The 25,012-nt window shown below is 37.7% G+C and overlaps 1 protein-coding gene across 8 annotated transcripts in view; it reads right to left on the reverse strand.

The window, feature by feature from the left end:
• Adgb (androglobin) overlaps positions 1-25,012 on the reverse strand; it is a 119,172-nt gene that overhangs the window by 34,914 nt on the left and 59,246 nt on the right. For all 8 annotated transcript variants that reach the window (XR_010041956.1, XM_063233039.1, XM_063233038.1 and 5 more), the window contains 9 exons: positions 19,569-19,671; positions 18,367-18,508; positions 16,781-16,895; positions 14,553-14,720; positions 9,892-10,027; positions 9,001-9,138; positions 4,513-4,606; positions 957-1,091; positions 295-448 (listed from right to left, as the gene is read on the reverse strand). Coding sequence is in view for 7 of the 8 variants with exons in the window: in XM_063233039.1 (XP_063089109.1) it covers positions 295-448; positions 957-1,091; positions 4,513-4,606; positions 9,001-9,138; positions 9,892-10,027; positions 14,553-14,720; positions 16,781-16,895; positions 18,367-18,508; positions 19,569-19,671 (1,185 nt within the window). In the remaining variant the exon portion in view is untranslated. The remainder of the gene's footprint in view (positions 1-294; positions 449-956; positions 1,092-4,512; positions 4,607-9,000; positions 9,139-9,891; positions 10,028-14,552; positions 14,721-16,780; positions 16,896-18,366; positions 18,509-19,568; positions 19,672-25,012) is intronic.

Consider the following 25,012-nt stretch of genomic DNA (forward strand, 5'->3'; position numbering starts at 1 on the left):
ACATGCTTGTAAGGCAGGCACTTACGCCACTGAGCTAAATCCCCAGCCCTGTGATTAGAATTTCTAATGCCTTCTTGTAATGAAATCTTTGGGGTGAAGAAAAAAGAATGCACAAGGTAAACAGTGTCGTAGTGTGCACACTTCTTCCTGCTTTCAAATAAACAGGAGATGTATCAGGAAAACTCAGGACCTTATTGTTGTTACACTGAGGGCACTTTTTCTCCTGCTCTCTACAAGCCAGTGCCTTTTCACCACCATTCTGTGCTATTTATCCAAAGGATAAATTTTACATACCTTATTCTTGGTATAAAGATAAGGCACCACTTTATGGAAGACCTTTGGCACTTGTTCCATTGTGTCATTATTAACAACGTGTAGTACGCAAATTCGAAGTGTAGTATACATTTTGGGAACCAAAATCATATCTTGAGGAATAAAAAATGTTTCTCTGTAATTACAAAAGCACGAACTTTCCCTTAACATGAATCTTAAAGTTTGAAATTAGATTCAATGCCAATTATTCTTAAGTTTCAAGCTCCAAATAACTACAAGGTTCACATATTATTTTCATTTAAAAATTATCACTAATGTACTATTTTGACATATGAAAGTAAACTACATTAAGAAATTATATTTTATAATTAAATTGTGGCTTTTATCTAATATACTGTTATTTAGAAGTTAAAGCTTCTGTTTCTTTACTGAGGGCATATTAATTTCTTATACTATTTTAATCATTTTCAGAAAGCAGTTTATGAAGTTCTTCGCATTTTAATATAAGGAACATAGACAAAATTTCTACAATATCTCATTCATGCCTAGCAAGTGGGAAAGGATGTTATGTAAGTTATGAAAGCAATCTTGAAGCTGCTTTTTATTACTACTAAAAAATAGTCTACAGATATGAATATTGGATGCCATTTAAAAATGATACCATTTGCCAATTTATAACTCACCTGAATACTATAAATGGTGAATTTGGTGGCTGATCTGGATAGGTCAAAATATAGTCAGCAAAAGCAAGCTTAGTGTCTTCATCTTGATAGCATGGATAGTATTCAAGAGACTTGCACTTAGTTTTAAACATGATTCTATATATGTAAAAATAAATTCAATATCAATGATCAGTGAAAAAACTCTTGAAAGTTGTCTAAGTTATCTGAAATTCTTAATCAAAGGAGTACATAATTCACAATCAAAGGAATAATCAAAGCTCACAAGTTTAAGCTAGAAAGTTTAGAAATATAGAAATAGGATAACCAGTAATAAAATTGGATCAAAGCAATTAATTGACTAAAGTTGAGGTAAAGAATAGCATCTAGGATGCAACTGAATGTAAGGGATGGGTTGGAAAAATACATTTTAAAAGACTAAGGCCATGGAAAAAAGGAGAGTTCTATTTTCCTTCTGCATTATTTCTAATGTATGAGGGAGTGATCCATGCAACTGCCGAAAAAATTGCAACTGGTTAAAAAAATTGTAAGTTGAAACTTCTTCCTGTTTGTTTCCTGGAAGATTGTGGCATATTTCAAAGCAGGATGGAAGTGACTGATTCTTCCATCCTTCCAGCCCTCCAGAATCAAGACCAAAAATACAGTCTTTTATATAGTGCCTCAGCATTTAACTGGGATAGAACCCATTATGGCAGCAAATGGTTTCCCATTAGAGGTCAAGACAGAGATGGAAGTGTTCTTGAATTCCAGAAAGCAGATGGTCACATTGGTTGTTAACAGAAAGTAAAATGGAGGTCCTCATGGAGGACGGAATTCACAGGTTCCATTTGATCACTGGTCTTTAGTGGTGGGAGGAAATTAACAGGGTTATATTTGGAGGGTTTTTTTTTTTAAGCCTTTTAAAATGTTGACAACACTGAATGGTCGTGTAACTGTGTCTGGTTTGCCTGAGGCAGAACTGATTTATGCCTATAGTCCTGGTACACATATTAATAAATTCTCCATTTTCCTTGTCAGAGCTTTCCAGTTTGAATGATGAATGCCATGATCACTCTGAGTAATAACTGCAATGTGGTGGTCTTCATTACTGAGCACTGAGTAAGGCACACCGGGCTGATGAAGATAACACTAAGACAACAGCTGAGCTAGCCCAAGGATCAAGCAGGTCATGCAGGAAATCGCAACTGAATCTCCCACCATTCTAAAATAAGGGTGAGACTAAAAGCCTTTGCAAACTGTCCTGATTCCCTTCAAACAGTGTGTGTGATTTCATATAATTCAAGAAATCCTAGTAAAAATAGGGCCATCAATATTCACCTGTCATGTGTATTGACCCAGAGAGACATCTCTGACCAAGTTGGAAGCTTCAGCTATAATTAAGATTTAATCTTAATTCAGTCACATTTTGTTTGATCCAAGTCCATAATAGGGGAACTCACCTGCGAGGTGTTGGATTTGAAACCAGAGGTCTTTCCATGAAAGTCCCAAAAGCATACAAGCAAATTGGAAACAGGGGTTTGTGCTCTTTGTGTGTTCATACCTGTGGACTTTTAGGCTAATGTAGAAAACTCATTTTAGAGCAGAAGTCAATCCAGCTAGAGTGCTCAGGTATAACAGCACCCAAGGAGCACTGAGGATGAGGGCACGAGCCGTTCATCCCCGAGCTGGACAAGTGCAGAGTCAGACTGCGTCCTGAGTTAGAATTTTTGTATTTGGTTCATTATAGACTTTTTCATTAATTTTAGCCTTATTAACTTTATAAATTTATACATAATTTTGTATTTTTTTGTTTGTAAGTAGAAATTTTGTTTTAATTTTATATTGGTCTTGTATCCATATCTTTATGTAGCCTTTTTGTCATTTCATACAGATTATCACATCATCTGTTAACAGTGGAGAGATTATTTTGCCTTCTTTCAAATCCTTGTTGCTTTTGCTTTGGTTTACTGCCCTTCTTGGAATTTTAGGATTACCTAGAATGGAAGTGGTTGGGCAGGGAACTTTGCCTCATTCCCATAAGCAGGAAAAAAGCTTTCAAAAATTTCACTGTTAATCATACTTACAATAGGGTCTCTAACTTTTTATCTTATAAAATACTAGCTACCTTAATATATTGATGCCAGTTTAAATTTTAATTTGCTAAAAACTATTTTCAATTTTGAATGTGTTTTAACTTTTATTAAATAGTTTTCTGAATGTACTCATACAATGAAATATTTTGACTCTTTTTCTTATTAATGTGCTAAATCTAAGTGTCTAATCTGCCATATGTCTGGGGAGTGGGACTACACACTCAGTGGGGAGGTACTATCCTCCTAGACGATTTCAATTTTGAGTTGCTAATAATTTTTGCATCTGTGTTTCAGAGAATAGTTTGTCTGCAATTTCATTTTTGAACTGTCCTTGTCAAGTGTTGGTTGTGACTTTGGAACTGTTTTCTCTTTATATTCTCAAGAACATGGATAATTAATCATCTTAGTGAATTTAAGACAAACTGCATCATGATAAAGAATGCATTATGCATCTTTATCCTAATATAGTCTCAACTAAATCATTATACTTGTTTCTGATTAACAGTAGAAATTTAAAAAGTTTTTACCCTACCCTGAAATTGTGAGCTACTACTGTCAATAATTTGTCCCTTCTCAGACCTACTAGTCTGGCTGTCCTTCCACAGCAAATGCCTTACTTCTCTGGATGCTCGAGACTTTTCCTGTGGTCTTTGGTTTTCAACAGTTAGACTGCCTTGAGATTTACGTATCTTCCAATGTCTTTTCTACATGGGACAGGCAGAATTCCTTCAAAGTATCAGTGCATGTTTTACATCACTTTGGAGAGCTCTCATTTATATTTTTTAACACTCTGGGACTCTAGTTACATACACACCAGGCCTGTTATGCTACTCACTTCCCCCACGTGCTCATTTGAAATACTTTTTATTGTCTTGTCTCTCAGTGCACGAATCTCTTCTTTTATTCTGTCTAATCTGCTGTTAAACTCACTCTCAATTTTTCCATTTGACTATATTTTATTAATTAAATTTTTCTCTTCAGTTATTCTTTTCTTCATTCTTTATTTTCTTGGGCAATTACAAACTATCTGCATCTCTCATGATTTACATATTTTCTCTATAATTTTTCTCGTAGTGTTCAGACTATCCTACATCTTGGATGTGGTTTGTATCTTGAATGAAGTTTATCTATGACTTAATCTGTTTCTGCTGTTCCTGCTGACTTCTATGGTTTTATCTGATCACATTGTTTACTGGGGTCTCTTTCTGCAGATCCTAAACTACAATTCTGTCTTCTTAGCACCATAGACTTTAGAAAACTTCTTAGCCTTTCATATGGTTTCTATTTATAATTTTGGAAACGCACAATTAAGGCACAAACAAAATGTAGTAAGTATTATAGAAATACGTTAGGTAAAATGTCAATAGTGACAATGTGGTTCTAGTTGCAGTGATCAGAAACAATGCAACAAATAACAGTAGCCCTTGAACTGGACTTTTAAGGACACCCACAGACTGTGAAGAGGAAATATCTCTGTACTACTTTACCTTAACAGAGACAGTGCATATTGTTCTAAATTCAGTTCCAATATTGCCCAAATTTTCTGAAGAGCATCTGCAACACTGAGATTTTCCTTTGTGCCTAAAAGTAACATAAAAAGATCGTCATTTATGGCCTTCATTTTGCAGAATGAAGAATTTGAATCTCACAAGTAGGATGGGTTCAAATTAATAGGCGTGATGAGCAGAAAAATCAGGTTTCAAACATACAACTATAAGTCTTCTATCAAGAGTTTTGCTCACCATATTATGCTACTCTCCTTCACTTTTAGTTTAAAAAATCATAAAATGTTTTTTGATATAATTTAAGATACTTATCAAATAATCTTTACATGGAGACTTTCTGTCATGCCAAAAAATTCTTATGAAAAAATTTATCTCAGGAAAAAGTAATCCAGGCAATTTTTCTGAGTTATGGACAAATGGCTGAAAACTAGACATTCTGACAAGAAAAATGCAATCCATAGTAAGCACTTCAAAACTGAAATATTGGAAACTGACATCCTTTTACTAATTACCCTATCTTAACTTTTTCATAGAGTTTATCAGTATCTGAAACTGATACCACAATTTATTTACTTATCTAGTATATACTTACTTCAACTGGAACATAAAATTCATCACAACAGAAACTCTGTTGCACCGAAAATCAAGAACAATGCTTCACACACAAGATTAATTCAATAAATACATGTTGAGTGAAAGAAATGCAAATATTATTAATTGTAGTAAGTTACTGAAGTTTTTCAGACTCTAAATAATAAATAAAATCATTGTGTGAATATTATTTTAAAATATATATGGACAAACACTAAAGTACATTAGTCATACATTCGGTCTGATAAATTCGGTCCAATAGAAAAAAATTTAAGATCAGGCAGTTATAGTACTTTCTTATCACAAAAGTAGGAAATGTAGTTTTTTTAGTAAAATCAAATGAAATAAAATGGAACAGAGTCAATCAGAACAAAACAATGAATGTGACGACTTCAAAACAAGATAAAAGGAAATCAATGATGGTTACAACTATTATGCCTCTTGTTGTCTTCAAAACAGTTGCCCATTTCATCAGATATAATAAAATCAAATGAAACATAAGAGAATAAAACCAATCAAAACAAAATAATGTAAGAAATACATAATTTCAAAACAAGATAAGAGGAAAACAACAATGGCTACTATAATGCCTTTTGTGATTTTCAAAGCAGAGGCCTACACCATCGGACATAAAAAGTCACACAAAAAATTTAGAATAAAATTGATCGAAACAAAACAATGAAAACAATACAGCGCTTCAAAACCAGATAATAGGAAATCAATAATGGCTCCATAATGTAACTTGTTATCTTTGAAATAGCTACCCATGCCACCAAATATAATAATATCAAGTAAAATGAAACAATAAAGCCAAACATAGCAGAACAATGAAAACAACACAGGACTCCCAAACAAGATAATAGATTAACAACGGTTACTGTCTTTCCTTTTTAGACATTTCTTCCCCTTTCACTTGCACAATATCTATTGTGCATTTTGGATCCCACTAACTCCTTCAGTCTTTATACTAGAGGGATGATGTCCATCCATGGGACTCTGGACCATTTCATTCATGAGAGGGATCTCAAGTTGTACTCATTTACCTATAAGAGCCTTGAGGTTATCCTTCTTTATACCTGAGTAGCTCTCCCTTGTATAAAAATGCCATATCTTTCTTATCCATTCTGCAGTTGATGGGCAAGCTACCCTTACCTTTTTCTGGTGCTCTGTCACATAGAGCATTGTTTTCTCTCCTTTGACTTTTCAGTCTATGAATTTCCTTTCTAGTTAAATGTGTTTCTTGTATAAAGCATTGATGGATCTTGTCTTCTGATCCACTTTGCCTGTATTTCCTTTTATTGGTGAACTGAAGCCATCTACTTTAATGGTTATGGCCAACACGCACGGGCTCGTCGCAGCCTTGCTATTTTCCTGTCATTGGCTGCCTACTTTCCCCTCCATTCAATTGCTTGCCCCACTTGACAATCACCCTCTACTGCTGCTCCTGGAATCGTGATCATTTTCCTCTCTCGCTAGAACGTCCTGTATTTTTTATAGGGTTGGTTTGGTTGGTTCCTTCAGTTTGTTTTTTTGTTGTTGTTGTGGAAGTACCCCATTTCTCCATTAATTTTGAAAGACAATTTCTCAGAATAAATTAATCTGGGCTGGAAGTTGTTTTCTTTCTGGACTTGCAATACTTTACTCCAAACTCTTCTTGACTTGATGGTTTGTGTGGAATAGTCTGTCATGATTCTGATGGATTTTCCTTTGTAGGTGATCTGTTTCTTTTCTCTAACAGCCTTTACTATCCTGTTCTTTTGCTACATTTCTGGGATCTTGATTATTATATGTCTAGATATAAGTTGATTTTGGTTATGGCTACTTAAGAGAACTATATGCCTCACTTAGCTGAATGTCACATACTTTTCCCATGTTTGGGAAGTTTTCTGCTATTACTTCTGTACACAGACTTTTAATGTCATTTGTGTTGACCCCTGATTTTTCGCTGATACCTATTATTCTTAAATTATTTTTCTTTGTGTCATCTTGCAGCCATTCAATTGTTATTTCCTGATTCCTTGTTATTTTTAAGAGCTCTTTCCATTTGGAATTGCTAGCTGCAAACCTGTCTTCAAGATCTGAAGGTTTATCTTTCGTTTCTTTCAAGCAGTTTTGCCTGCTTTCAATGGAGTTTTTAATTTCCTGGATATCTCTTTGACTCTGTTTCATACATTCTAAATCTTCCTTATGTTGTTCATTCAAGGTTTTCATTTTCCTATGCTCCTCTATTTTTTATCTACATCTTCTTTAGAGATGCTCAGCAATTCTTTTATGTTTTTCATTTCTTCTTTTACCTGAGATAACATTCCTGCTGTTGTAATTTCTTTAATAGCCTTATGAAGCTGTTTCTTTATTTCCGTTGCCATCACTTCAGAAACTTCAGGTGTCTGACTCCCCATCTCTCCTGTATTACATCTCCTGGACTTGCTCGCATGGGTTGGAGGCCAGACACTGCCTGTTGCTTCTTTGTCTTGACTTTTTCCTGGGTTCTTCTGAAAGTGGGGTCCCAGACACTTCCCGCATTGGCTATAATTTCTCTGAAGTGTGACTGGCTGGTTCTGTTGGCCAATGCTGGTTACATACATACAGTGGTGGCCATTGGGTCCTCTGGTGCAGGGCTGGCAGCTGCTTTTCCCAGCCTGTGCTGGTTACTAACAGGAAGCATCCCAGATGGCAGCTGGTATGCATGGGGCCAGAGCTAGCTGCTGCCTCTGGACCTGAGCTGTTACGGTAAGAAGCATCCCCCAATGGTGGCTGGTGTACTCATGGTGGCAGGGCTCAGAAATGTATTTTTTAACCTTTAATGTATGCAGTTTTTATGTCTGCTTGGATGAACATTTTGACGGTTGTTATTAAATGTTTCAAAGAGAGGTATATTTACAACATCTTTCAAAATACTTGAATTCTACTGGAGATAATTCTTTTTCTATGAAAAGGTCTGCTGGAACTGCAGAGTGAAAATGACTGAATTTTTGCATCTATTCTTATATTTTAAATCAGTGAAACACATTTTCATGAAAATTTCATTTTGTATACATAAATATATTTGATTTAATAAATCTGAGAACACATGTAAAAGCATTGATGCTTTCTAAATGTATGTCACCATGCACATAAATGGAGGGCTCTTTATCACTGGTTCATCTGCTCAGTCCATTCATTGACTTCATTGAAATTCAGCATATAATGGTATAAAAGAAAATTTGTGATTTCACTAAAGTTTACTAATGCTGCGTACTGCTAGGCACTGGGAATTCACAAAGAAAAAAACAGCTCCTTGTTTGAAAAGAACTCATGACAGATCGGGAAAACAACATTCCCTGGGTCATTCATCTATTCATGCATTCTTTTAGCAAGTATTTATGATGTAATTAGTATATGCCACACACCATGGCTAAATTCTGGAAACAAAAAATGAGGTTTTTGGGATTTATTTATTTAATCTTTTTTCTATTTTTTTTCTTTCTTCCCTCCCTCCTTCCTTCCTTCCTCCTTTCTTTTCCTTTCCTTTTTCTTCCATTCTTCCTTATGTGATATTGAGGACAGATCTCAGGCCTTCACACTGAGCTTTATACCTCACACTTTAAAATGTTTTTCTTTTTATTTGAGACAGGGTCTTACTAAGTTGCTAAACTGCCCAGGCTGGAGCCTCCTACCTCAGCCTCCCAGAGTGCTGGGATTACAAGTGTGTGCCACTCTGCCCAGCCGAGAGAATGAGTATGGACATGCTTCCTGACCTGAAAAAATTTCAGGATTTATAGAATAAAGATGTATTAGCTGATCCATAAAACGGGATGCTTTAAAATACTTTTCAGTTATACAAATAAACAACTCTACATTCGTATACACATATGTTATTTTATAAATGTGAAGTTATACCTGGTGTTCTGGCTTTCATAAGGAGCCTAACATACATCCCTCTCCACCTGGTTTGAATTTTAATTGCCGCTGATACTTCCTCAGGAGGACACTCTTTCTCCTTTGTTGATGTGGGATATTTAATGTCTCCCCATTCGGCTGGAAAGAAAAAAACACGAACTCTAGATTGAGTTATATTTAGTTCTTTCCTCCAAGTTTCTATGACTGGTTAGTAAAGCCCTCCAACATACCAAATGCTACAGTGGTAGATTTACCATTATATTTAACTTAGCGGGGAGGATCAAGGACAGAACCCAGGGCCTTCACACGGAGCTATATTCTCAGCCTTTTTAAGTTTTGAGACAGGCTCTTACTCAGTAGCTAAGTTGCCCGTGCTGGGCTTGAATGTGTGATCCTCCTGCCTCACCTTCCCAGAGTACTGGGATTACAGGCAGGTCTTTAAAGTAAACTTTCTGAAAAAGAGAAATACATGAAGAGCGACACCAAGTGACTCTTTTGGATTCTTCTGTGAAAACAGGCAAAGCTTTCCAGAGAACTGAAAGAAACCATTACCATGGTGGGAACAGGGACGGAACACAGAAAAGGGTGGCAAGAATAGGGCCACGTGGGCTGGAGGATCTTCCTAGACTCCCTCAAGTCACACATAGGCCAGTGACTATCGCATTTCTTAAGGTTAGGACTAAAATGAGGAAGTCCTGGGCTCCTCCAAAGTATGAATGAGCGCTGAGGAGGGAAATTCAGCAACTCCCTGGACTCCATGAGCTTCCCAGAGCATAACTCAAATTGCATGACCATCCATGCAGGGAAAACGTTTATGCTCACACATCTCAAATTATGTACCCTACACAAGGCTAGACATTCCTTGGTTAAATATTTTTATTTGATTAATACCTATAGAAGCATCCTCTGAGATGAGATCAAGAGTTTCCACATCCAAAACCAGAGCCCGGAATGCAAATTTGAAGCTTGAAGAAAGCTTTGCTAGTTGAGCTTTTTTCATTAAACGCCATAAAGAAACATGAAAAACCTGAAAAAAGATAGAAGGCACTTATTTTTTAAATCTAAGAAAAATCATAATCTGGCCAAAGAGTTCCTCAGAAAATGTAAATACTCTAAAAATAAAATATAAAATTAAAATTTTTTCACATATATTTAACAAAAGACTTTCAAATCTCATTCATCCAGTAAAAGATCAAAACTATAACTTGGTTAATTTTAATAAAATTTAATTATTACAGTGATGTTCACAATACACACTCAAAATAGTGTGTTAAATTGAACAAAGTTCAATAAAATGTATGATTTTTGTGCTTAAGCAAGTTAAATATCATATGTCATTGATTAGAAGATACTATGTTGCAAAACATAATATTTAATGTGCTAAAAAGAAAACATTATGTTGCTTATTTTTATCACTTTCTTAATACATAGGAGTACTTATATTGAGAAAGGTTTTTTTAGTCTTATTTAGACAAAAGTTTTACATCATATGTCACATAGCTGTGTAGTTACCAAATATGAAATTGAAATGTTTTGCTATCAAAATAACTCCCTTTTGTGTTAAGTGCGCAAAGACCTGATTTGTATATTAAATCAGGGCTAGCCAGGTAGGCCTGTGCACAGAGTAATCTTTGCAGCACGGATGGTGGCTCTGTATGGCCTCCTCAATGCCAGATCCAATGAATGACGGGACAGGACACATTGTAATGCCTTTACAAGCCTGTCTTTCCACTGGATGGCACTTGGTGGCAGCAGTCACCATGTTCTTATCACTGCTTTTAAAGTTGCTCACAAAAGAGGATTCCCAAAACTGCTTCCGGAAGTGGCAGAATAATGGAGTAAATAGAGGAAACAAGAAATAGTATTTTGATGGGAATTAATGTATTCTTTACTGTAATTTTTTATAGAAACATATATTTTGATCTCCCTTCAATCACTCAGTTGCAAAGATTTAACTGCTAAGGATAGTCTGGGTCTCATTGGTCCTAACATGCCATAGACAGAATAAGCTCCCTGGTAGACTGGAGTAGCACACGACAGGGTAAGAATTTAGCCTGGAGATAACATCCTACGGTACATTTCCGTTGAATCTCGGGTCAATGTGGAATAGTGCTGTGTATATATAACTGAAACATATAAGCCTGGGACTCAAAATGTGGAAGTTTCCTCTCTCCCCATCTCTCGCTCGCAGTGACTCATTTGCAGAATCTGTGTACTTTTCCCCTGCAAGCACAAGTTTGCAGGACTGAAGGACTTAGTTCCTGGAAGTGTCATGCCAGGGATGTTTCTACTAGTAATTATGACAGGACTTACAATAAACCTAAGCTATAATACACATCTGATTGCTTTGGGTTCCTCTTCCTGCAGGATAAACAGGGAAGAAAGTGACAAGAGTACTCCAACTTTCATGGAGTGCTAGGGTTCCTGCTACATAAAAAGGTGGGAACAATTTCATCTGGAACTCTCTGGGATACTTCTTAGGGCCTTCACAGTGAACGAATAGCAGCTACGGCCTCACAAAAGTAAGGCAACCATAATGTCACACTCATTAGAACTGGACTCTGGGTCTCTCGACAAACAAGTCACTAGCAGCAGTGACTACAGAAGAGGAACACCCAGGCTGAGTGGGACAGGAGACAGATGCTGACAGATGTTGAGTACCAACTGTGGCCAGTAATAGACCTGGAGACTATTGCTTTCCTGTCATACGGTGATTTAATAATTTGTTTGCTTAATTTTAGAACTTATGAGCAGCTAACACATGGAAGAAGGGATGACAGTTTATTAATGTGAGGGCAGTGTCAGGCTACTTCTAGACTTTAATTATAGCAAATATTTCATACCAATTATGCCCTAAGTTCCTGGCTCTAACCTTGGGATGAACTGCTCCAGAAGTAAGGTTTTGAGATAAAATATGTGACATTATAGGGGCAAATACAAATTAAAAATGAGAAGATCTGCCCCTTTTCTTAAAATTGTCACTTCAGAAAACTTCAGTTCTTTCTCTTTTTGAAATATGTGTAATTTTTTTTAAAAGATCCATAACCTTCTTGCCAGTTTTACAACCCAGGGCAGTCTTAAAGTCCTGCAAACCACCTTCTTGAAGTGTTATAACACCAAGAAAAAAGAGAAAGAAATGGGGATTTAGCTCAGCGGCATAAGCGCCTGCCTTGCAAGCAGGCAGTCGTGAGTTCAATCCCTGGTACCGATAAAGACGAAAAAGACAAAAAAAAAAAAGAATGACAGGCCATCGTGGACTGTAGAGGTAGAGAACCAGGCTTCACAAAGAGGTGATCCCCACCTGGAAACTAGCACCATGTGTGGGTCACTGTTGGAGTAGGGACAGCCAGACCCAAGCCTATGTCCGTGAGTCAGAGCCATTTGTGGACTGCAGAGGCCTCACCTGGAAGGGAGCCCCACCTGGAAACCACATCATTTTCATTGTTTTGTTGGGTTAGGTTTTACTCTCTTTTGTTTTGTTTGATTATGTTAAATCAGATGGCATGAGCAGCTGTTTAAAAGATAGCAAGATATATTACGGTAGCCATTTGGATTTACTATTGGTTTGTTTTGTTGTCCTTTACTGCGTTCATTGTTTTGTTTTTCTTGTTTCTATTTTATTCTTTTCTATTTGATTTTTACTATACCCAAAGGTATCTGCAGCTGTTTCAAAGACAGCAAAAGGCATGATGGTAACTGCTGTTGATTTTGTAAGGTTTTGAAGTCCCATATCACTTATACTGGTTTATTTTGATTGGATTTATTCCATTTTGTTTCCCTTGGTTTTATCCTCTTTAAAATAAAATAAAGAATGATAACACTCTAATTTCTCAGTTTCTTTAGAGACTGGAGTTTGACGTCAGTGAGAACCCTACTCCAAGTTACAAACTACTTGTCATGAAGGTATGAGAAGCTCATTTTTCTTTTGCATAAAGCCAACCGAGTAACACAGATGGCTGTTTCCAATGCTAAGAGAATTTCAGATGAACTATGGGTGACAAGTGATGCAATTAGGTCTCTTTACTTACAGACTAGTCTTGAAAGCATTCATGCAATGGTTGCATCTGCCTGATCATATAAAAGAATGACAAAGACTGAGTGTTGTGGTGCATGCTTGTAATCTCAGCACTCTGAAAGGATGAGGCAGGACAATTGCAAATTCAAGCCATGATGGGCAACTTAATGATGTAGCCAGATCCTGTCACAAATTTAAAAATACAAATGACCGAGAGTGTATCTCAGTATAAAGACCCTAGGTTCAATTCTCAGGGCCACCAAAAATTAAAGTAAAAAATAAAAGGGTAAGATTATCTTCTGTCTTTGCAATGTATTAGCTGATTACCTGGTATGTGTGACATATTCTGATTTAATGTTCATTCCATAATAAAATGATTTTCTTTCACTTCTGTCTTTGTAAATAGGGCTTTAAGATTGGGAAGAAATTTTATTGTTAGGTATTTCCCCCAACAACACCCGACATTCAAATAAATTTGAATAATAGCTAAAATGAATTTGTGGGAAAAGAAAGTTTTAGTATAAGCATGTACTAAATACAATTTAGTTGCATGTTTACATGAAATTAAGATGTACTGCCTCTCCTCCAAGAGGGATCTGGCAATGTTTGAAGTCATTTCCAGTTGTCACAACTGGATTCTACTGGTGTTTAGTGAGTGGAGACTAGTGCCTAAGACATTTCCCAAATGGCTCAAAATGTAGATAGTGTAAAGGTTTAAGAGCCTGACATACGTCCACTTGACTGCCACAGAGGAGGAGAGGACAAGTCCAAACAGTCTTCCTCCTTGTCTTAGTTACTTTTCTTTCATTGTTGAGACAAAATACCTGATGGCCAAAATTAGAGATGATTTCTTATAATTTTGAAGGTTTAAGTCTATACGAAGCTGGTTCCAAGCAGCAGGGTGGCATGATGGAGCCACCTTTCATGCCACACAAAAAGAAAAAATGACACGCCTTCTGCCTGCCCTTACACTGTATGGGAGCTCTGCCCTGAGCAAGTATAACTCGTACCACCAGTCCCAGTGCTAGACAAATGCTGGATTCAGCCACGTCCGTGGTTGCATGAGGTTGGGTGGGCCATCTGAACACAAACCATAGCAATGCTCAAGGGGCCACCAGAAGGTCCTTTGCTTTCCTGGCTCCAGGCATCTTAGGTCAGCACACATGGTAAGTGTGAAGAAGTTACTGCTCAGATGGCAACCATCTCTGGGTGAGGAAAGAGTTGGTAAATAAGTGCCACAGTCTCCCCCATCTTTTGGTGGGGCTGCCTGAGGGATATCTTATACAGTTTATCAGGATCCCACGGATGATTTAGCCCTATTACCCCAGAGTAGGAATAATCACATTCTTACATTCTTCCACCAATTTATCTCTCTTTCTTACTCTCTCATGTTTACTTCCTGAAGTTCCTTCCCAAATAAACTGTCTCCATGCAAAATATTTTCTCAGGCGCAGATTGTGGAGAACACCTAATATAAGCTGCATTATTTTAAATAAAGAGTTTTCTCCTATGACCACTGAATCTAGATTCTACTTACCCTGAAGTGCTGGGCAGTAAGCTCCTTATCATGAAGAGTGACAGGGAGGTGAGCTGCTTGCAGATCTTTCAGAGCTGCAGAAAGTTTAGCCTTATCTTTGAAATTAACCATCACATTTCCAACAGCTTTCAAAATCACTAGAGACTGCTCTGTAAATCGGTAGCTCTCCTGTGAAGACAAAGTACATATCACAGTGTTCCTCATGTTTAAGTGTAACTAAGTTTATAAAAAAAAACCTCAAGTTTCTGGAGGAGAAAATCCGCTCTGATTAGTTGATTCAAACAATACTCAGGGACAACATACCTGACCGATGTATTTTACAGACACTATAGACATAAAAGCTCCTACCTCAGTGGGAATGCAAGGGAAGACCACCCACCTTATATTGGGTGAGTAAATTTCTCCACAATATTAGTATCTGGATTGACTTCCGGAGGATGTCTAGAAATTATTCCAACAAAAATAAGGATGGAAGCCTGTGTGGGATTTGAGGAGTGAGGAGCAGAGAAAATTGCACCAAGAGAGCCAGAAAGAGCAGAAAGACAAAAGGCTGAGCTAGCTGGGACTGTGGGTTCCCACTGCTGTTGACTCTGAGGAGACAGAAAGGGGCAGGAGAAAAGGATTTAGGAAGTAATTCTACCTTTTTAATCTGAGAAAACCCTGCAGTGCTTGAAGACTATCTTGGCTGGGGTGTGGTAGGTGGTGATGGAGATGCCTGGACCAGAGTGGCTTAGAGGCAGCCTAGACAGAGGGAGGTTGGCGGGAAACTGTGATTTTACTTCTTCCCTGGGGACACCACAGTACAATCAGTACTCTGTGGATGTGTGCAGCAGTACTGAGGAGTGACCAGAAAGTGTCTTTGAACAGTGCAGAGGTCTAGGCAAAGTGAGAAACTGAGGCAAACAGACACAGCTGACTTGCCACCTGAATGTATCTACTCTCTAGCACCTCTTCCAATCCCAAGGCCTCAGAAACACTTCATGAGAGTTGTGTTACTCCATAAGGTGAGTCCAGGACCAAACAAGTTTCCTGGTCAAGTGGCAGCACTGAGAAAAATCAGTTACAACTCTGTGGAGCTTGAGTTTATCTGCTCTTGGGTAGATTCTTTATTAGGATAAAAGAACAATAGGGATTGGACTTGAGCCCAAGAATCTCTGCAAGACAAGAGAAATGACAGCTTCAGGGAAATCGGAGCTCACAGACCAAAACAAATATCTGGTGAATTAATTCTCTGTGGAAAGTCAACAAGCTGGGTAATGTGCACTGTCTGCATTCAAAGTTTTTCACCAGATAAAAATTTCAAGTGAGAAGTCAAGGAAATGAAGCCATCTGCTTACAGGATTGACTGGCTGACCTTCCTTCCATTTCTATTGAGCAGAAGGAAACAGACATGGGGAGAGATGGCACAGCTAGAGAGAACAGCCCTGGGGATTCTTGTGCAGCCACCGCTGCCACAAGCAAAGGCCCGTGAGGTATGTCTGAGCCGGGAGGACACAGTGTGAGGAGTTGGTCTTGAGCCATCCTATTGCCCTAGGATTTGCTGGACGATTTAAGAGAATCCCACAGTACACTTAGAGTTGTTTGTATTGTGTTTTTCTTTTGTTTTGTTTTGGCTTTTTGTTGAGGCATTGTTAGGGTTGAGAAAATATAGGAATTAATCAGTGGGAAAGGGCATGTCTGACTCTTCACCCAAATGCACCTCAACACACAGGGCATATTCAAACTTTAGAGAGAACTTCAGAGAAGGTGCTGTGCCCATTTTCCCTGTCATAGCAGATAAGCAAGAGAAACAAAGAGAGAAGATGCCGTGACAGAACCTTCCGTGGGCCACACTATGCCCTCTTAAGTCCAGACACACACCTCAATTTCCTTCGGCCAACAAAGCAATGAATGGAAAGAAAGAGACCAAAAGTTAAAAGGCACTGAAAAGCATTGTCCTTATCCTTTATTCTCGAAGGGGTAATGGTGCCACGAGGTCCACATGAGACGTTAACAGGTGCAAAGGGGACTCAGTAGTGTGGAATGAAGGTAACTTTGGGAGAAAAAATAATTGTCACTAGAGAATTTAGGCTATTCATTATACAGATGTCTTTGGGAATTTCTGGAAGAATACACTAAGTGGTTTAAAAGATTAAAAAGTGCCCAAGTTAAATAAAACATGGAATAAAATCTAGAATAGAATCTTTGAAAATAAACACACAGCAAAAAGCAGTTGCTAGAATATTCACCTGTTCAAAGTGGGGTAGCACAATATCTTCATCCCCCATGACAAAAGTCACCATGCTGCAGACATGTATGGAGTGGCCCACGGGGGAGTACGCGGTGAAGAGCAGCATGTGTCTCCTACAGCGAATGAGCACCACATGAGAACCTAGGTTTTCTCTTTCTTAACACAGGGTCTTGCTATGCAGTTCAGGCTCCCCTTGAGCTCACTGTGTAGCCCAGGCTGACCTTGAACTCACAGAGATCCTCCATAGCCTCTCCTCAGATCCTCCTCACCCTCTTGATTGCTGGGATTACAGGAGTACATGGCCACATCTTGCTTTCTTTTGTTTTGTTTTTTTTTTTTTTAACACAAATGTAATAAATACTTCTAAAGTTTCAGTTAAAAAAAACACACTCCAAGATCATGAAATCTATGTTATATTAATTATATAATTAGACCAATGACAAACACGTACATGCTGGAATTACTTCTCACAAATTGTAATCACATTGTGAACTACTGGTCTTGATTTTTCCCAACAATAATAAATCATGTGAATATAAGGCTTTCCTAGTCTTTTTCTAACAAATCGATTATTTCATACGTGTTCACTGTGTCTCTCCTACCAGATTATAGTATCCTTGGGACGAGGGACATTCACCCCCCAGCCCCCCAGTTACTGAGCATTTAGATCATGTTCAGGGTATAGGTGCTGATAGGTTAGGGCCTGTGGAGAAAACAGGCCGTGAGAAGCTCTTTTGTCAATTCCCTGTCCTAAGCTGCACCCGTGGTTGACTGCTCAGAGTAACTCAAATTCTGGGAGAATCTCTCCATGCCAGAGACATTAAAGAAGATGTGAATAATGGTGAAGTTTTAAATTCATTAATCTTCTAGAAATTCTGGGTGCTCACCTTACATTATTTTAACATTTGGATTTTTCTTTTATAGGCTTGCCCTTTTGCACGAAAGCCATAGTTTTTCATTGGTCACAAATAATCAGCATGATTGATCTTGAGAGAAAAATCCAGGGAAATTTTTACTTCACCTGAAATATTAGCTATTACTCCAATTTTATTCACCAAATCAGGAAATGTTTCCATTACACGTGTTCTTTAAAATGGAAAATCTGATTATTTTCCCAATTTTACCCTAATTAAAATATCTGACAAAAACAAACCAGCTAAAGACTCTAGATTTGAAGGGAAAAATACAGTGTTTTTCAAATTGTTTAAACAGAATCCAGGTTCTTGCTACAGACTGTAGAAATATTTATGAGGAAAAAAATAGAATCCAGGTTTTTGCCACAAAATGTAAAAATATTTATGAGATTCTTTAATTAATTTTAAAAACTGCTAGGTTAAAAAATTTTTAGTATTCTTCACCAAATATTTTCCCAGAATCACTGACAAAAATGAATTTCTGAAAAGGTACCCAGTGTATGTTATTTCACAATTTATTCACTTTTGGAACTGATTAACAGACATGTGGCATGTGAAATTACAACAGAAAACAATATCCTAGAGTCCATATTCTTTACTTCTTTATTAGTCAGTCAACAGTTTGAAAGGCTTGAAAAAAATTCTAGTATAGCAAAAATGAAGTCAGTACCCTGCAGGCAGCTGCACCATGGCGGCCTTGGTGGCATACGTGTGAATCCTCAGAACAGAACTGAGTGGCTTCAGAGACTTCCAAGTAATCGTTTCACCTGTTAGGAGTCCAGGCTCCACACGAGGGCTGTCTTTAGTTAAAGCTTTAGAAAATGTGAAAATATATTGAAATTTGATTGTGAAACTACATTGGTTTTCATTTGCAATGCAGAATTCTCATGTGGAAATAAAAATAACAGTAACAATATATCATGTATTAGACGTATCTTAAGAATTCATAAAAACAGAAACTACTTTAAGTAAATAATTATAGGAAATGATACTCAGATGAATTCCATTCTATTTGTCTCTTTATAGTCATACCATCAGGTGAAGAATGAACAAATTAGGAAAAGGAAGACAGGAAGGTACATTACATTGTAACCACGAATGTAGGAGGACATAGTAACCCATTTCCTGCCTATGGGTAGAGTTCATTTAGCTTAGCCTGGAGATCCAACAGCATGCTGTGGATTCCAGACAAGGCCTCCATCAGGCTGTGTGGGTATCACGATAGACAAGCAGGAAACACATGGGCTGTGTGCAGAAGGGGCCTCTTGACAAGGCCTCACTTTGTAACAACCCACTCTCATGAAAACTCACTTACTCTGGAAGGCCAGCATTAATCCTTGCAGAGGACAGTGTCTCCAGTGACCTAATTATGTTCCATTAACCCGCACATCTTCAAAATCCCTCCACCTCCACATTATCACAATGGGAACCAGGGTTCCAGCACAATAATTGGGACCAGGCTTCCAACACATAAGCCTTTAAGGAACAAACCACATCCAAACCATAGCAGTAGCCAAAGTGGAATAGAAGAAAGCATCACTAGAATGTCATTCAGTCAGTTTTTAAATGAATCAAAAGTAACGACAACTATAGGTGAACAGAAAAATTGGATTTGACATAGTGAGGAAGCGAACAGATGTCTGTGAGCAAGAAAGCCATCAGGGGTAGGAGTGAGCATGGTCCTCAGTATCAGGGAGTGACCGCATCAGCTGAGTGGCATGCGTGGTCTTGTCTCAATCTGGGGAAACTCTGGTAAGGAAGGAAGTTCCTTCATGCATGGCATTCAAATCTTATTGCCTATTCCACAGGCTGTACATGATGCGAGTTTAGGATCTGAAATAATGGGTTTGCCTTTTCTCAGAGCCCTCTTACCTCCAGATTCCCCCCAGCGTACCAGTGCAGAAAAACAAACCAGTAGTTCAATAGGTTTTAGGTTGTCCACAAATAGATAGTACGACACACGTTCTTCTGAGAACTGCAAGAAACCAGACCAGCCATCATACTTATTGTTAGTTCACTGATACTATTATTTTCTACTTCTAATGAGAATACAGTATAATACCTAACACCCATAAGAAATTTCCTGTGTTCTAGGCATTGCAGTAAGTACTTTATAGTTTAATAATATGAAGAAAATCCTACTGGGTGAATACTGGTAATAGCCCATTGAAGCTGATTATGTAGGACTTCTGTGAGACAGGCCACCAGATGTAAGAAAGGCAATGTCTTTCTCCATGAACTAAAAAAAGGGACATTCTTGTTTCAGATATGAAAAGGTAGCAAGGAAGCTGGGTATAAGGCAAAGCAGCACCTAGATAATGAAATGCTGAGGGCTGGGGATTTAGCTCAGTGGCAGAAGCTCCTGCCTGGCAAGTGCGAGGTTGCGAATTTGATCCCCAGTAGAAAGAAAGAATGAAAGGAATTCTGGGAGGCTGGGGGGCCAGAGTGTCTTCCACAGAGAATGGGCATGGCTACTGAGGATGCATTTTGGTGTTTTACAGGGTAATATATGACTTTTTAAAGCCCTCTTTTACTGCTTTTCACAAGATGTTCAGAAATATACCTACTAGACTTCCAGGAAAACATGGCAGACAGATAACAGCAGCTACGGAGGCTCTCTGAGATTGCCAGCATAGAATCCAGGAATGGTGCTGTGTGAGGAGTCCTAAGCAAGGGGAGATATACCCTGCTGACCCAAGAATGAACTAAGCTGAGAGAAACCCAACTGGAAATGCAATCCCAGTGCTATAACAGGAACAGATAAAATCTCAGCACGGAAGCTGGAACCTATGCCACTAGAAGCCACGATTTGAATTTCCTGCTCCCGCTGCTGTGTCTGAATTGGTACAGCAGGGAGAGAGACGTGAAACCTCTGAGAGCGAAACTTCTAAGAGTGGGAAGCGGCGAATGAAGTTGAGAACGGGACTGGCAGGGAGCCCTGCACCGACTTGCGGTGAGTGAGAGGAACGGGGACCCTTCCATAGACTAGGAGGCTCCAACAGAGGACATTCTGGGACCAGGCAGACTAGCCAGAACAGGACGCTGCAGTGACTTTAGTTGCATAGTCCCCTCTCAAGTGGGATTGGTGGGGAGTGCTTGGCCTGGGTGATGCCGCAGACTAAGATCCAGTAGGCTAGCCCAAACCAGGTCTCAAAGCCTGGTGGTGCACCCTAGCAGTGAAGCCTTCAGTAGGTTGACCTGGAGGGGCGGGCCCAGCAGAGGCTGCACAGGTCTGTGTCTCTATAGTACACTGCACTGAGTGGGAACACCTAGCCGGGCAGATTCAAACAAACTGTAACCGACAAAGAAAAAAAAGAAAACTGGGCCTCCTATATATGCTTGTATGGAAGGAACAAAAAATCTGGGAAAAGGGAGCAATAAGAAAGGGTCCTTAGTCCCCAATCCTGAGAACACTGATCCAGGAAAGGTAAATGCAAAGGAGAATGAAGCAGAAAACATGCAATATCAGACACAGCACCAACAGACATAAAGTGATATCTCTGGAGCCTCATAGACGAGTTCAAAAGTGAAGTATTTAATGAAATAAAGCAAGATATAAGTAGAATAGTTAGAGAAATGCTAAGCACTGCCCAAGAAAAAACAGATGGTGGAATGGAAGAACAGAAAAAAAGGAGAGAATTGTTTGATAGAGAAAATAGAGAAAACATAGAATATGTGAAGCAGATTCAAAGAGATTACCAGGAAACTAAAAACTCTATTGAAAGCTGGCATATTGAAAGAAACTAAGGATAGATTATCTGAACTGGAGGACAGATTTGTAAGGTGGGAGCATGAAATGAAAAACTTCTTAAAAATAACAAAGAAACAAACAGCAATAATACAAAGGCTAGAAGATGATAAGAGGATCTATAACTTAAGAATTAAGAACATAAAAGAAATAGGGAGATAAACAAACGAACTACAAAAGCTATTCACAGAAATAATCCTGGAGAATTTCCCTAATTTAGCAAAATGTAAAGATACTCAGATATATGAGGCATACAGGACTCCAGCCACCTACAACCCAAACAGAGCTACACCCAGGCATATAATAATCAAAATTCCAGAAATCCAATGTAAGAACAGAATATTAAAAGCCGTCAGAGACAAGAAACAGATCACTTACAAGGGAACACCCATCAGAATTACAGCAGACTTCTCGGCACAAACCATCAAATCACGAACAGCGTGGGGGGAAATAATTCAAGCTTTGAAAGATAATAACCTCCAGCCAAGATTGATACATCCTGCACAACTGTCCCTAGAAATTGATGGAAAAACAAGGTGCTTCCAGGATAAAGAGGAACTAGTAGAATTTGCAACCACCAGTTCAATTCTACAGAGAATACTGCAGGATATTCTAAAAAAGAAAAATACCATGATTCCAGAAACAGTGGCAGAGAGGCCACAATGAATGGAGCAGAAAGCAAAATGAAGAAGAGACAACTAATGACAGAAAAAGAGCTCAACAGAAATGAAGCAGAGAAGGTTGGATGGTAGGAACAGCTATTTTGGAGAAAACAAGACATCATAATAGCTAGTGCTGATTTAATGTCATCTTGTTTTGAAGTCCCATCAAGCTTTTGTTCTTCTGTCTCCATCAGTCTTAACATGTTGTATCTTACTGGATTTTATTATATGTGATAATATAAACAAAAACTTTTATAGACATGGAGATTATACAAAAACCATTGTTCCTTTTCTGTTAATTGATTCTAAATACCCTGTAATACTGCCATTCCCTTGAACAGTTTTACATTGTCTTGATATGTTTGATACTACAGTATACGAAGTTATACTCAAAGATTTCAAGGAAAGAGACACTATGGTACTACTTTTATGTCAGGATTATCTTGTGGTGAAACACTATTTTGCTTAAATGGTTATGTTTTGACCTGTGCTGTTTGTTATTATGCCCTCTTTTATCTCAATCTCCATTTTAGTATTTACTTTTTTATTTTTATCCTTTTAATTAAGGGAAAAATAAATAAAAAATAGCAGGATATATTATAGTAACCCACTTTGATTTCCTATTAACTTGATTTGAAACCTTGTATTGCTCTCACCATCTTGTTTTGACTGATTTTCCTCTATTCTGTTTTGCTTGATAGTACCAAGTTCGAAAGTATAGGCAACAACTGTGAAGACAGTAAGATTCATTATGATGCCCATTCTGGTTGACTATTATCTTCTTTTGAAGACCTGTAATATCTCTAATGTTTTGGTTTTATTGGTCTTGTTCTTTACTGTTTTGTTCAATTTTATTATAACTGATGATATAGGCAATTCTTTTTTAAGATAGCAAGAGGCAAAATGGTAACCATTGTTGATCTCCTTGTATTATGTTTTTACATAATATATTGTGTCCATCCTTTTGATTTGACTGACTCTGTTCTGTCATGTCACATTTGGTTTTACTCTCTTCAAAAAAAAAGTAATAAGAACTGTGGGAGTAATAAAACCCAGAATATGTGATAGTCATTGTACAAAACAGAGGAAAAGAAAGTGCTCTAAACGATGTAGCTGCATGTATATTTAAGTGTATAAGATAGATAACTGAGTTTTATTGGATCATTGAACAGAATTGTTTGTAGTCTCATTGTTTGAATGTCTACTTTATTTGCTTTAATTTTTAACTTGAAAAACTATTTCTAAGATGACAATATATAATCTATTAACTAGTGATTTCCTACTGTTTATTTTTTCTGAAATTCTGTATAACTTGTACCCTTTTTCTGCTTTTTTTCTTTTTCTCCTTAAATAAAATTAAAAATATATATATACCTATTGCTTCCTGATGTGCCAGACTGTATTTTTGTATTGGAGATACAATAAAGTGCTGAGTAAAACCAGAAATCTCTTTAAAGGCAGTCACATACGGGTTACATGATTTCAATTTATACTGTATGGGCATTATTAATATTACTAATTATAAGCTGAAGCAGGTAATCTGCCAAAAGCCAGAATTTTTAAGTAGCAAAGCTGAGATTCACCTTAAAACTGCATGACTTGACTACTGTCTTATTCTATTTCAGCATCATTTTTAACTGATCACTTATGGCAAATATGTGCAATAAAATTGTCATTATAGTACAAAAACTTTTCTTACTTTACCATAGTATTTAAATCATCAGTTAATATGAAAAAGACAAATCTCTAGTAATGTTGTGAAAACAAAAACACTGTTATTCAGTCAAGTGTAATCAGATTGCTAGAAATGTTTATACAATGTACAACTGTTTTAAATCATTGCCTCTTCCAATAATTTCTGCTAGTTATCATGAGATGTTTCATTTTCTCCTTTCAGTTTCAAAATGTACACAGGTGTTTCAAATATTTACTGTCTGAAAATATGGATTTGTTAGCCCAACATGCATGTGTGAAGAGTTCTGCATGGAGTTCAACTTATTGTCATTTTTAAGAGTCTGAGAATAGGGACGAGTGTCCTCAAGTCCACACAGGGGGGATTCTTTCCTGATTCCAGCACATGATACCTTGAAAGGTCCCTATCCCATCCTCATAAATGAACATCACAGGCGATCTGTAGGATGGGCCGACATCAGGCCGCAGGCTCTGTGCCTCGCTAACAGCACCTGCCACAAACAATCCTTCTTTCAGGCCACACTAAATGCCATTAGGTTTGAGTTCCAATGCTCTCCAAGAAAGAGTCATTATTTTCTCACACCATTAATGTTTTAAAATTTTGGGCAATGAAGGATTCATATCATTTTATTTTATGAAGGTGAGAGTTTTAAGAGGAGGAAAAAAAGCTGTATTTACCATTACTTAAAAAAATAAGATCAGAATAAATAACATTTTAAATTTTTACTGGCACCCCAGAGCTATACACTGGCTTCTACTAAAGGTGTGCCGACAGTGGCTGAGGCTCAGGATGGCGGCCAGATAAACCCCATGTCTCACCGTGTTTGTACCACTTGCTGGTTACAAGCTCTGAGCCCATTATTCAGACTTGATCTGCCTTGTTTTCCCAACCTATAAAATAATAGCAGCATCCCTTCCACAGGGTTTGCTCTGATCTGGTAATGCAATTGAGAACTTAATTCAGGGCCTACAACACTTACAATTATCACTTTATTATTGATAATTGTTTCAATATAGAATTATATATAAGTATATTGTAAACTATACATTATTTTTTTTACCATAACATGAGTTCAGTATTTCTGGTGAACACTCTAGTTGTCTTCATGAGGCCAAGGAAGCATTTGATGCTTTCATCAGCAGACTCCAGGACAAGGTGGATTGCCTCTCTCCCTGCCGCTGTCACTACAGCAGACCTAATTTTTGCTTTCAGA

The sequence above is a fragment of the Cavia porcellus genome, unplaced genomic scaffold (assembly GCF_034190915.1).
Source record: "Cavia porcellus strain 051 isolate PalLab524CR breed Dunkin Hartley unplaced genomic scaffold, mCavPor4.1 scaffold_22, whole genome shotgun sequence".
Lineage (NCBI taxonomy): Eukaryota > Metazoa > Chordata > Mammalia > Rodentia > Caviidae > Cavia > Cavia porcellus.